General features: G+C 33.7%; 1 protein-coding gene across 12 annotated transcripts in view; it reads left to right on the plus strand.

Annotated features, from left to right (window-relative positions):
- Window positions 1-14847, plus strand: part of ADAM23 (ADAM metallopeptidase domain 23) — a 73397-nt gene that overhangs the window by 28300 nt on the left and 30250 nt on the right. For all 12 annotated transcript variants that reach the window (XR_005267296.2, XR_011810707.1, XR_011810706.1 and 9 more), the window contains 7 exons: window positions 373-438; window positions 4243-4314; window positions 7017-7183; window positions 8904-8988; window positions 9769-9859; window positions 11476-11524; window positions 13700-13799. Coding sequence is in view for 8 of the 12 variants with exons in the window: in XM_027462293.3 (XP_027318094.1) it covers window positions 373-438; window positions 4243-4314; window positions 7017-7183; window positions 8904-8988; window positions 9769-9859; window positions 11476-11524; window positions 13700-13799 (630 nt within the window). In the remaining 4 variants the exon portion in view is untranslated. The remainder of the gene's footprint in view (window positions 1-372; window positions 439-4242; window positions 4315-7016; window positions 7184-8903; window positions 8989-9768; window positions 9860-11475; window positions 11525-13699; window positions 13800-14847) is intronic.

The following is a 14847-nucleotide window of genomic DNA, read 5'->3' on the forward strand; positions in this document are numbered from 1 at the left end:
GGCCTGTTTATTTTTACTAACTTTCTCCTTAAATCTGTGATGAGTAGTAAACTAAGAGTTTCTAGTGTTTGAGATTTTTCTCCTTTGTGAAAATAAGAGAGCAGAGAAGCAGTGGCAGCTTCTACACTGAACCAAAAAGTAGATTCTAAACTTATTCCTAATGGTGTGACTCAGATTTTCAGCCAGTGTCAATTATCAAAACTTGCTAAGTTAGTGGAGCTATGATGAATTACTGTAGTTAAAGGTCTGACCCAGTTCTTACAGGCTTGCACACCCTACATAATAAGTAACCCTGTTATATCAGCAGCTGCACTTATTTTTGAAAATCACTGCATCTTTATGATTTCTCAGAGAATTTCTTTAATCCATCAGGCATCTCGTGGTATCTTTGAAGAAATGAAATATTTGGAGCTCATGATAGTCAATGACCATAAAATGGTAAGTATATCAATTCAGTGATTTCTTTTGATTATTATTTGTAAAGTGGTATACAGCACTGTACATTATATATACTTTTGTGTCAAAGATCTCATTTATGAGCATCTGTTAATGATAATAGTGTAAGATCTAGTCCAGGCCATAACAAAGCTGAATGTAACTTGAGTTTTTCAATGGCACTTTTGTTTTTAAATAATGTCTGAAACACCATGGTATTACACAGAAAATTTAGTATGCCCATAATTATATCCTGTTTTCAAAGAGGTAAAGTAAGAGGTCAGAATTTGTTACTTTGACTTTAGTTTAACTAACTTAAATTTTAATGCAGGAAAGCCTGTAGACAAAACTATCTCATGATTCTTCATGGCTATTCCATGCTTATAAACACAATTTGTGAAGTAGAAAATAAGTGGTTTCTTTCATTCAGGAACTGTTTGTATGTATTTTTTTAAAATATATGACTTGTTTTCTCCTTTTTGTCCAGTGGGATAACTGGAAAAAATGAGATCAGATGACATTTGTTATTTAAACGTATTGCTCTCGCTATATATGCCAAGTAAGGCTATCAAAGTGTCAATATGATACCCCTGTAAAAATCAGAAGAGAGCTGACTGGAGAGTAATATGTTTTGTAAGGGTGAGATTCTTGTTCAGTTTCCACATCACAGGAATCCCACGTCTTTGTAGTGAAAGATTTTAACCAGTAAACTACTGAATAGAAATCAGATTGTTGTTGATACCAGTCTTAATTTTTTTAAGTTACGTATTATTTTCTCCTTCAACCTTCCTTCCCTCAAATTTTCTCTGAAATTTTTCTGGTAAAATGCAGATGTCCCTATAAATTGGTGAAAATACCTTTTTTCCGTAAGAATTATGAGGAGAAAAAGTGACCAGCTGTGTTCTTCAGGGTCTTTCCTTTTAAAGAGGAAATGTCATCCCTTTTGCTGAACTGCACCACAGAAGTCTTACTTGTACTGGAGGATGTAGGCATAGGTTCAAAAGAAATAGCTGGGTCTGTAGAGTGTTTATACGTAAAAGTCATAGAACATGTAACCCTTGAGCTGTGCTTTATTCTGATGAGTAGTTGTCATTTTGTACTATGGTAGACTAAACTGCTTTGGTAGTCTAAAATATGGTCTACAGAACTTTTCTGAAGTAATTCCTTCATTGAATCCAACAGCTTCATTTTAATCAGAACATATTTGCAATGGAAAATATTCAGTATAGGTTTAAAAGTTTTTTTTAGTAATGAAGAATACGCTGCAACCAACAGCAAGTTACTCTATATCACTTATCTTTCTCAATGATTATTTGACTTAGAAGCATCTAAGGGTCATCAGTTGGCTTAGTCTTAGTATTATTTTGCTTCTGTGCGAGCAAGACCTTTTTATAAATCAAATTCTGTTGATCAAACAGTTCAAGCTTATTCTATGTACAAATAAAATAAACTTAAATTTCTGTAAGAGCTCATTAAATCTATCGCTCTTGCATATTTTCCCAGTGGTTTTATGTAGTTGTAGTGGGCCCTTTTGTCAGTGCTGAGGGGCAATTTTAAAGAACCAAGAATAGCTGGTATCAGAGCAGGATGAAGTATTTTGTACTCGTTCCAGTGCTGAATAGACAGATAATATAACCTTCGTGCTTCTGTTTCATAAATTATACAAATACTCTGGGCTAAAAATAACCTATATTTAATCTGTGTCAAATCAGCAATGTGGAGGGAATTTGAATGGGTAGGAAGACTAGGACAGAAATTTCTTCAACTGTTTTCATTTACAAAGCCAACTGGTAGGAAACTATTCTAAGAGTGCTCACATACTAGTTGTGTAGTGATAGGGTACAGTAACTGAACTTGTGGATATTTTGTCATCTTGTTTGAGGTCTGTGGTTGGTGTTTCTTATGAACGGATAGCATTTCTATGTCTGTTTCCTCTGGCCTCTCTTGTTACAGACATGCTTAACTGACAACCATCCTTTTCCCTGTGCTTGTTACAGACACTGACTGGTGTCTCCTTGCACATTTTATTTGTTAGAGCTTCAGAACACAAACACTCAAGATTATTTGCTTCAGAGTTGTCAGTGACTCAGAAGCAGGTAATGATTTTTTTTTAATGAGTAAATTGGATATACATAAGGAAGTGTTCACACTTCCTTAAGTCCAGGAATTTATTAAGTGTCCTTTTAAGGTTTTCTGCTTACCGGTAGAGGGCAGATTTCTCCTGCAGCAAGATTATATGTTGGAAGAAGTATTGAACCTCTTTGGACATTGTCTTGTTAAGTGGTTAATATTAGTTAATATTACCTATTTCCACACAGTTTTAATTTCCTGTAGCACTAAAGGTGCACCTAAATGTATTTAACTAGGTTGTATTTTTTACAGACTTAACTCTGCTTTATTTTTGTTAAAGAAGCTGCGTTTAGAGATGTTATGTCATATGCTGGTATTGATTTTGACCTTTAGTCTTCTGAAACCAAGAACATGTTCAAAGTCTGTAATTTAACCTTTCCACTCTGTGAAAGTTTAGGATTGCCTCAAAACAAAACAGCAACCCTTTTCCCCCCTTATTTTTGTTCAAGTATCCTGGATCTCCATAGAGCAAACAGAATCCCATAGCACTGCAGCTAAAAGTGTTTAGGTTTGAGAATAGTAATAGGGGAGCTTTGTGTATTAAAATTAGCTGTGCATATACTGATAAGACAGCATTGTGGAACTTAGCAGTGAATGACAGTGAATGTAGAAAATACTGTAGTAAAATGAATGAATCTCAGCCATCATTAAAGAGTTTGGTGAACTTTGTGTTGTCTCTATTGCATTTTGTCTGTATAAAACTAGATTGCTTGTGCAAAAATAACTGGAATTTACAGGCGTGGAAAAAATGTTACCTAATGTGGTGGAGGCATCAAATTTCTTGATAACACTCTAAGAACTTACAATTTGAGAAATACAGATTATTTTATTTTAAAAATATAGATGTATTTCAAGATTAATTTCACCTTGACTTCAATTGTAATTCTGGAAACCAGGGAGTTTTTGTCTGTAATTCCAGTTTAGGAAGGTAGTTGATCATCTAACTAACTTCTCTTGATGTGAGTAACTCCTGAGATGTTCAGAGAAGAGTCTAGACCCTCTTGTTTCAAGGACTCTGAGGTACCATGTTTCAAAGTGGGAATAGCTGGCATTTTCATGGAACTTGATAATATTGCTCATTAGGTAATGCCATGTGCTGTTTTTAACCAGTAGCTGAAATTAGTAAGAATATTTTTTGAGAAGATTTGTTACATTCTTTGTTCTGTGCATCTTTTTTGTTCCCTTTTAATGAAATTTTGAAGACTTACTTATCCTATTTGCAAATCATAGTATAATACAAATTCCCTTTTTAACTTTACAGTTTTTCTCAAGTCGTGGATTCACACTCAGCTACTATAGCATGTCTTTGATAAAAAATTTACTTTGAATAGAAGGGTCTGGTGGGCCAGCATTCTGTCATGAGGTCATGTTTATGAGCTCTATAGGCAATGAGTTTACCTTGAATTTTGTCTTGAACACCTGAACTTCGATTCTAGATAGGATATTTTTTGTGGCTACATGTTTGTTTAACAGATGTGAAAGGCTGTCTAGCAGACACGGTTTCCTAAATTTTCCAGGGATTCTTGAATATGAGTTATAGGCTGTGATCTGCAAAGTTTTTGAGTTTGTCCCTTTGTCTTTCCTAAAATATTATTTTTTCTTCTTTGCTGTAAAAATAATGAATTAGTAATAAATATTTAAGTTCTCACTGTGTTCTACTTTTTCTTCTCCTTTTAGTTCAAAAAGCATCGCTCTTCAAATGCATACACAAACAATTTTGCAAAATCTGTGGTAAACCTTGTAGATGCTGTAAGTATCAATTTGTCTTTGGAAAATGGTATCACTAATTTCATTAGTTTAGTTCTGTATTTAAAAAATTAACATTAGCAGATACCAGATAAAAAGAAAATGAGCGGCTATAAAAATTGCATTTTAAAACTCATTTCCAGCTTCTCTGCAAAAAAGTAGCCTGGGGTGAATGTGTAAGAAACCAACATTTTTTCCTTGGCATTTTTCTCAAAGCTTGCACCTTCCAGAGTCTACCTTTGGCAGGGTGGATTTCAAACTTGAAGGAGCTTTCAGCATTATCCAGTGCATAAGAATGAGATGCAATCAAGTTTAGATTCATGAAATAAAACTAACCTAAAGTAGTTGAAGCTGCAGGTGTAATTCACAAAGGATACACATATCTATTGGGAGAAAAATAGAAGGTGTAAATAAAAATTCTCTTTTATAAATTTATATAGCTTAAAACTAAAATCCCATTGTAGTGCATCATAAATGGGTACCACCAATACAGATACCATACGCCTATGTGTGAAGCACACGAACTACAGGTAAGATTTGTTGGAAAAATTTGACCTTGTCTCTTTTCAGAGCTGTGTCAGTAGGGAAAGCAGGATGGATTCTCTGGTAGTGATGAATGCAGACTAACCAAATTCTGACTCAAAGTCCCCTTTGCATGTAACGTTATCAATACCAATAGAACTGTGTGATAAGATTCAAAGCAAAATATTGTCAACAGTTTGTTTAGCTTGGAGGAAGCAATAAAGTATTTGTATTTAATGTTTTACATAAGAAGTATTACATGTATTGAAAATCTAGGTGAATACAGAAAATACTGGAAGTGGGAACTAGGAAAGTTTTATGTAACCATCTGAAAATACTAAATATAAATAATAGAAATAATATTGCTACAATTCATATTGCACATTTCAAAAGGCGGTAGGTTCATCTTCTTATCTGATTGTTATTTCTTTGTATTTCTACTGCATTTTAACAACTATTTAACTATTTTTCCTTTCTCTGATTATTCCTTCTGTTTTTCCATTTTTATTTGCCGTGTGTATATTTACAGAAATATTCATCTTCTTTCCAGTGTAGAATTCAGTCTAGTCATAGAGATTTTGCAAAATGATGTCCTAGGGGCCTTTTCTTTAAATGGAGCATGAAAAGGAGCAGGGATTTCTGCCTTGTTATTCCCTTATGTTCATAAGGAGGTAGCTGTATTTCTTACTGAATATTATGGGAGAAAGGATACTGGCTTTCAGAGACTTTCAGTTTCTCTGCTCTCTATGCCATCCTTTCCTTCCTGTTCACTTCAGGAAGTATAGTTTTCATCTCAGCAAACATAAGTAAAGGCTTTATTGATCCAGCCATATATAATTTCTGAGTTTTAATTTCATTGATTTCTTTCAAGTAGTTAACCGTTTCTGTGGGTATGTTCTTAGACTGCCTCCCTCACACTGAAGCATATTAGTATTCTTTTTCCTTAAAAGTTCTTGGACAAAATTGAGCTTGTTTGGTTGTTCTTCCATTTTACTGTTTATTGCCTTTTCTTCTAAGCTGAATATTATGCACTGACTTTTTTTTTTTTTTAATAAGGATAAAGCTGCCTTGACACAAAACAGTAGGATGCAAGCCAGTGTTAATTTATTCAGTATAAATGTCTATCATAACTGCAGGAGGATATTTGCAATTCACATTGTGTAGTGTAGGTATGATTTGGAAAAAAATATAATAAAAACATTTTAAATGTGGTGCCTTATGGAAATGACCAAGTAACTTTTGAATATTTTATAGATTAAGCAGCTAATGGATTAATTATGAAAAGCTTTTCAAATCATAACTGAGCATATTTGGTCAGTAAGTGTTCTTCATGTCCCACGAAATACTTCAGATTGGTAGTCTGTCTATTATAGGTAAAGAATCTATCTCTCATAGATCTGCAGTAACATTAATTAATAAAATTTGGCATCTTATGTCCTGGTCCTAAAGTGAACAGCAGTTTTATTTCAGTAGCAAATACCACGCACAAAGCTAAAAATGTTATCTTAAAGCTGTCTTGTAATTGTTAGGGCCTGATTGTAATTGTTAGGGCCTGGTTGTCATTTACTTGCCTCCTGCTACAGTGACATTAAAATCAATGTAAAATCTAATATTCTTAATTGTCACGTTGCTTAAGTGGCATAAAGTGATCATAAGATAAATGAAAATCAAGCTTTGTGTGTCTTAATTTTTGCATCTATTGGAGAAAACTGAGAAGTTACTTAATCTTGACTTGAAGAGTTGGCTTTGGTTTTCCTTTATTTTTTGAAATCTTTTCTTTTTCTTTGAGATTATTGTGTGCATGTTTCCATTTCTACTTTATTGATTTTTATACAGGTTTTATGCAAAAATGAATAGTGAAATCATTTGACTTGAGAGTTATAAAGAAAATGGAATAACTCAAAAAAAAAAAAAAGGAGCAGCAAGTTTTTTTGTTTGCTATTTTATTTTATTTTATTTTATTTTATTTTATTTTATTTTATTTTATTATTTTTTTATCTAAAACAAAAGTTAGGTTGATTGGATTATTAACTTTTAGGAAATCCAAGGCATTACCAGCTAACTGTTTTCCCATGTTTCCCTCCTGATTTACCCCTCTTGTCCTTCCGCTTTGCTCTTACTGGCTGACTGTGCATGTTTGACCCAGTGTTCTACTCCTGTGCCTGTCCTGTCTCTGCCCTCAGATATACAAGGAACAGCTGAACACCAGGGTGGTCCTTGTTGCTGTGGAAACTTGGACAGACAGAGATCGTATTAATATTCACCCTGACCCACTGCAGATGCTTCACGATTTCTCCAAATATCGACAACACTACATCAAACAGCATGCTGATGCTGTGCACCTCCTCTCGTATGTACTATTATACAATGACTGAGACTGTTAAAGTTTTATATACTTTTCTGTATACTGGTTTTGTCTACCTGTGTCATATTGCTTACTTTTTTGCTTGGTAGTCATTACATCAATACATGTCTTCCTCAGCAGGTTCAATCTATTTTTTAACGTGTTAGTCTATTTTTAATACGTATAATATCTACTATGGTTTTGTTGATTATATATATGCAAAATGTTAATGTTTTTGCACCCTGGAGACAGTGTCACATATTTGTAATGTCTCCTGATGCACCCTTAAGGACACTTAGTTTTGCTACTCATCTATAATGTACTGCTTTTCCAGTAAAGAGCAGGAGAGGGCAGAGCTGACAGTATTATGTGTTGCCACAAGAGCATTCCAGTTACTGTAGTTGTTCATATGTGTAGCTACAGTGACATTTACTAATGGAAGGTCTCTTCCTTTAGAGGTAAAATGATTTTTTTCTGTCATGTGAGATACAGCATTTTGAGGGAAATTCCACTTGAATCATTAGACACATCATCAACCTTGAGTAACAGTATACTTTAATTCACAGCATTGTAATCAAAGAGGAGGAAGTGAGTTCTCCTGCGTAGCATAAAGATTTTGAGCCTTCTCCTACCTATGCTATGGAGGATGGAATGACAAATATTTTGTATGAGATCCTATCATTCTACTTCTGCAACAGAAGATACAGATAGGGGATGAAGAATTTCCTGGAGCCTCTGCCATAGCTGCACTGTCTTAATACAGGCATTGCCACACAATGCTAATTTTGCTTCTTATATGATATGCAAGCGCTGATGATGTGCTCTTTAATTATTTTTTGCATGGGTTGTCTCCCTTGCTGAATAGATGTACCAACTCGCTAAGTGTTACATGACTGTGAGGCAGGATTCTTTTTTAAATGTGAAGTATATTTCTGTTTCTAACAATGATAAGTGAGTGAAGACTGCTACAGGAATCTTGCCTGAATTTCTTCACTTGAGTAACTGAATTCTAAAATTGCTATTATGTTATTTTATAAAATAATCTCTGAAAAAAATGACTAGAAGAAGTTAAATAAAAGTTAGTGGTGCTGCAGGATGAGGTTCCAAAGAAGATGAAATCATGGTTGCTGTTTGGAATGAAAGAGGAGAGTGTTCAAAATAAAATCAAGTCTGGAAAGGATAATAGGCCAAGGCTGGACCTGATTTTCCTAAAGATATCTCAGAGTATCTGATAAGATTCTACCTTATGAGTACATGCTGATATATTGTCAAATTTATTCCTTTTCCTGTTTATCTTATACATTTTAGTACAGGTTTAGTGGGGACTGTTAGTGTTAGGTCAGAGGTTGGACTCGATGATCTTGAGGTCTCTTCCAACCTAGAAAAAAGAAAAAAGAAAAAGAAAAAAAAGAATTCCTTCTTGACAGATGATAAGTTGGAATATATTCATCGTTATCTTTTTAAAGAAAATGTTACTGAATTTTCTTAGGAATGTGGTTGGCTTATTTCTGGTTGGCTTGTTTATGGTTTGGGACTAATGCTGACTTTACAAGATAAACAATACTTAGGTTGTATTAACTCTTTTAATGAGTTTACTCTGTAAACAATAGCTTTTGATGTTAGATGAGGATTAATGTGCATGTAATGTGTGTGAAAGTTTAATCTTTCATTAAGTTCTTGGTGCCCAATCTTAGTTATTTTCACTTTATTTTTATTTGTTCATAAGGAATGTGACATTTCATTACAAAAGGAGCAGCTTAAGTTACTTTGGAGGGGTTTGCTCTGTCACCAGAGGAGTAGGAGTGAATGAGGTAAACTTTCACCACCACTAAAATGAAGTAAAATAGAAACTACTTTATAACTATAGAATTCATATGTTACAGTATTCAGAGCTTTAAAGATAATTTACATATTGAAAAGTTAAGACATCTCACAGGCAATCTTGTATCATCACTAAAGTACTGCTTGCTATACTTTTCTTTTTAAGATTAATTTCTTCTGTCTGCATTATACTCTCATGAGTATCATAAACTGTTTTTTACATATTTGTCAAGCATAGACCAAAAATCTCAGACTAAAGAATTTGAAATATAGCACTGAAACTCCTTTGGGATTTTCTCACTATAAGAGGGTTGATCTTCTGAGGTGCTGATGGCATGTAGCCATTACTAATTTATTTTAGCTTAAAAGCTAAAATCATTAAAGCTAGTATTGATTTTTTTTTTCTTAATAATATTTTTATCCTCAGAGTAGTGTTAAATCTAATATGAAAATCACATTTTGATGTGGGTTAATCGTATTACACAAAAACTGTATTACCTATACAGTAAGAAACAGGCTCCTTTCTGTAGGTTGACCACTGGACAGGGATTTCCTCAGAATAAGAGGAAGATTTTTCCATTAGAGACTTAGTTGTGTTTATTTTCTTTATATGCACACAGAATTGTGATTGGCTGGACATAATTACTTTGTGATGTAGTAGGTATGTGGTAAACCAGGATGAGTTGGGATAATATTAATTACAATGGTTTATGCTCTTATGCTTTTTTTTTCTTTTTTTCTTTTTAAATTGCTTGCCTCTTCATATGCAGTATGGCCTTCCATTGGCCATGGCACAGGAATTAGCACAAAGTCTTGCTCAGAACCTTGGAATACAGTGGGAGCCAGCTGCCAGGAAACCGAGTATGTACATGGAGTCACCTTTTGTCCTCCTTAGCTAAATCTATAAATACTCTTCCTTTGTAATATTTGAAATGAACACCAAACTTTTAACCATAGAACAAGACATTTTATTTTTGGAAATATAACCGAAAAAGTTTCAGTTTAACCAAAGTGAGAGCCACCAGTTTAGCACTCATTTTGCAATGACCTCAGCAATGTCCTGATTTAGGTTAGATTCATAACCGACATTCAAAGGTGTAATGTAAAAACAACATTAGTTTAACTCAGAATTCCTTACCTATCATAATATAATCTATAATTCCTACAGAACTGTTACTGACTTTTTTTTTTTTTTTTTTTTTTTTTGGAAAAACACCTTATTTATAACTGAAGAAACTGTAAGAAATTGCTCAACTTGGTATCTGGCTGCTTCACAGATGGATTAGATTGACATGGCCTTAACACACCTGTAGCATTGATACAAAAGCTGCTGGTAAAGCCTGTCTGGGGACTAAAGAAACTTTTCTTTTTTTCCCCCTTCTCACTTGTATCTTGTAAGGAATTTGGTTACATTATCTCTTTGTTTTTTTCTGTAAAACTGTGAATGACAGTAGCAACTTTGTTTTGGAATCACTTCAGAGATCTGCGAATTAGGAAGCAATGTGAAGGGAGTATTGTTTTGTAAAACATCACTTTTAAACTGCATAAACTTGGAAATAGCTAAAATATTTTGTTTTCTACATTGTTGTTTTCTGGTTATGGATAAAGCAGAGTTTATCTAACATGGAAATCAATATTTCTTTTGTCTGTAGGGTATAAAGATATTTAAAATGCTAGCTTAGTTTCCTTATTTGGATACCCTTTATAGAGGAAGATTAATGAGAGACCTGGATAGAGGAGAAATAGCCATAGAAATAATTGTGAGTATTTTCTGTCAAGGAAAAGTTTAGATTTAGTGCAGTAACCAGAATGCAGAACATTAATCTTTAAGACGTTCCTTCTTTGGTAGATGATTTTTATGGGTACTCTATAACTTCTGGTTTACCAACCATAATATATTGATCTTTTGGTTTTATTTTATGAATTTTGTCACTCTTGACTTACATGCTATAGCTGTAAGTAAACTTTAAATCCACTTTCACTTAACTACTTTTTATAATTAATTTTGGTTTGGCTGATTCACATATTGCTAATTGCTATTAATACCTATATGACAAAGAGGAAAAAAAATAAATGGACTGTCCTGTAACAATTTTCCTTCATGGTGTTCTGTACACATTTTAGGTTGGAGGAAGTGGCAACATTTTTAATCACCAGGATTGTATACTACACAGAGCCTTGTGCTGCCTCTTTTGAGAGCATGTAGGGAAGAATGTTGCCAGCTATTTTTAGCTTTTTATACTGCCTGAAACTTAGTGTTGAGTCAAGAATGTGCAAATATAAGAATGTGAAATGACCACATTCCTTGTAAGTATATTAACAGTTTTTCAAGTGGGCTGTTTTTTAAGGCTGTACAGCAATTCTATCAGCTAACCTTTGTATAATTAGTCAAGGTCCATTATTATAGCGAGTACTTCATTGTAAGTGTATTTATAACTGTTTTCCTTTTCTGTTGTATGTTGGTCTTGTCTGAGAAGAGTGTGACTGCACTGAATCCTGGGGTGGTTGCATCATGGAGGAAACAGGGTAAGTCCTAACTATCAGTAACTGAGGGCTCTGGAATAAGTTAATAGTTTATGTTATGACATAAATATTTATGTACTGGACTATGTGCATGTGTTTTACTACCAATAAATGAAAATCTAGTAGCCCAATCATTAGGATAATTGGTTTCTTCTTTTCTATTTTTCTTTGTTATTGCCATTTTAGGAAGATATTCATAAATCTTAGATTCTGGAGTTCATAGGAGAGTTATTCTCCAATGGTTTGTTACACTTAAGATGATTCAAGAGTAAAGAATGTGCATTTTCAATTAAATAAACCCGTACTTTTTCCATACAGTTGAAAACCATCGCAATACAGTTTTGATAAGTGATATTCCTATTTTCTTCATAATTTTATTTTTTTCCATTTCCTTCAAAATTCTAATTTTGAATGAGCAGATCTCTCTTCTGTTCAAATGAATAAAAGTAGAAAGCTGATTGCTTTCAGCAAGTGCTCTCAATCCTTAACTATACAGTCATTAAAGTCTGAGGGGGAAGCATATCTATATAGGACAAGACCAAGTTTCATTGCACTCTACACACTGCCAAAGATTCTTTTCTTTATATTGTATTCTTTCTTTGTATTGTAAGCAATTTGGCAGAAAAGGAGAACTTCTGAAACAGGTTTTTGAGTCCTGAGGTCCCTTCCTGCAGAATTCTTTCCCACTGCAAAAATCCTGGAGAAAACTAGTTATAAATAAGACAGAAGGAGCTTAGTTTGTTCATATATGTTATCTGGAATTTGATTCTGCAGTAGAATTACTGTGCGGCTTTCCTGTGAGCTTATGTTTGCCAGCTACCTTATGAATGCAACAGAGAATTACAGAATGTTTGTTTCTGTAATACGAAGTAAGGCATAGATCAGAATAGATACTAGCTTCAGTCTCATGGTGAACTCATCAAAGTAGCTGTATCAGATGGAAATGTCAGTAGAAGATGTTGTGGAACAAACCTCTTCTGCAGATAAAGTAACAGTAAAAAATTGCTAGAAGCAGATTATAGTCACCCAGAAGCTGAAAAAGAAGTGCAATGTAAAATATTACACTTAAAATATTAAATAATAAAGTAATAATATAAGCGTAATAAATAATATTACACTTAAAATATTAAATAATAAAAGCGAAATAGGTAAATAATTAGCTGCAGTGTAAAGCCTTTCACTTAAATCCATCAGTACCAGAATACCTTTTATTTTTACACAATAATTCATTGGGGAAATGTCAGCTCAATAGCAGTCAAGCAAAGCACCCTTTCCCTATAACATTTGGGGAAGGAATGGAGAACATCCTTACAGCACTGTTACCCCCCATCTTTCAGTGTGAATAGTTCTGATTCCCAGATCTCAAAACATGGCTATTAAAGTTATTTGATGGTTTCTATATAAGAAATGACTAATAAAATCTGTTTTCATCAGGATGGGAAAGAGATGGAGAACAGGAGATAGGAGAGAAGCCATCATAATCAGCATAGTAAATGAGGGAGAAAATACAATGAAGATTTTTAAATAAGATTAAACAAGGCTTCCCAAGCAAGTCCTTGCGCAGAAAATTGTTGAAAGACGGAAAAATATTCTGTCAATAGTAGTACACTGCTGTTCTGGATGCTTTCCTGGGCATTTTCTCAGGGCCAAAGTCTGAGATGAGATTCGGGAAAAGTTTGTTGTTTTTATTTATTCTGACCCTGTGCAGCTACAAATGGCTATGAATTCTTTTTGCTTTAAAAAATCAAACTTATTAACAGGATCAGATGACTTGAACAGTTTTAAAACCCTGGCATGAAAACAGGGATCAGGAGTGTAATCCATTATTTAAACTGAAGTTGCAGCAAAACAAACCATAAAGCAGTTGGATTATGCATGCAATCAAGAGGGTGCATAGCAGCTTTTTATGATAATGTGGTTTCATATTATTAAGAAGATTCGAAGACCATGGTATCCATAGATAGACCATAGATCTATATAATAGAGATACAAAAATGCAAACAGTTCTAAAAATCTTTTTCTTTCATTCTGATTTTATTGTTTGAAATATAAATCTGAACTGACAATACACAGTGGCTGTAAGAAACAGGGATTTACAGTGTAAAAAATGTTATGACCCCTCTGCCCTTTTCCAGTAACTGTTGATGCATTTACTGAGCTAATTCTTTGCTATTGTAGGGTTTATCATTCCAGGAAATTCTCCAAGTGCAGCATTGCAGAATACAAAGAATTTTTACTTCGTGGGGGAGGTGCTTGTCTTTTCAACAGGCCAACAAAGGTAATAAATGTTTAGCAGAGGTGGTGACTACCAACACATTATAATGAGAATGTAATTGTTCCACTAACACCCATCTGGTTTCAGATTTGTCAAAATATCTGTGTGGGTATTTTCTGAGGTTACTTGTAATTAGCTGAATGTTCATCCATAACATTTAAAAATAGTCTTGAGGAATCATGCAACTTGTTTTCCATTAATTCTTCATGCTCAAATAATGACAAATCTTGCAGTTGATTTGCGTAGCTAGATGCATCCCATTTTAGAATAAATGTTCTACCTATTAATCTGAAAGTAGTGCAAAATAAATCCAGAACTGAGTTTGTATAGCACATCTAGTCTATTCTTGGGATCTTTGCTTGACGTTGTTAAAAGGAATTTAATTCCTAATGTGGTAATTGGCAAATCAACAAATTTAGCATCATATAGAGAGTAGCAGTACTGTTGAAGTTAATTTCATTTTATTTCAGGTATAGAGCTAACAAATAATTTATAACAATTTCCTTGTACCATCCACATTCCTTTTTTTTTTTTCTTCAAAAAAAATCAAGGTCATTTTTTTTCTTTCTTCGTAAGGCGATATGAACATGACATCCCTCTAAAGCAACTAAGTAGTGTAAAAATACTCCATGTGGCATTTTTTGCAATGTAAGATCAATCTGAAGTATTAATACTCCATTTAATGACAATGTCAAACTTGCTGTCCTTGTAGAATTTAATACTGCATGGACTACCAGACTGTCCTGTTTGCTGTGCTATATCCTTTGGGGACCATTACCTTGTACAATTAACAAAAAAATGTTCTTCTTAGAGTGTTTTGAATCTTTTCCTAGGGTAGCAGTTTTTGCTTGTAGAATAAGAGTGGGAGAATTGTTACAGAAAAGAGTAAGTGGGGAGAAAGAAAAAAAATTCATTTTTGTGATTAAAATAGGATGATGATAAGGTAATGGGAAGTAATTGTGAAATTTCAGACAGAATAAAAATGCAGTTTACTTCAATGAAAATGCTCCCAGGAGAATGGTTGAATTATCTTTATATGTTATCTGTGTTA

The sequence above is a fragment of the Anas platyrhynchos genome, chromosome 7 (genome assembly GCF_047663525.1).
Source record: "Anas platyrhynchos isolate ZD024472 breed Pekin duck chromosome 7, IASCAAS_PekinDuck_T2T, whole genome shotgun sequence".
Taxonomy (NCBI): Eukaryota; Metazoa; Chordata; class Aves; order Anseriformes; family Anatidae; genus Anas; species Anas platyrhynchos.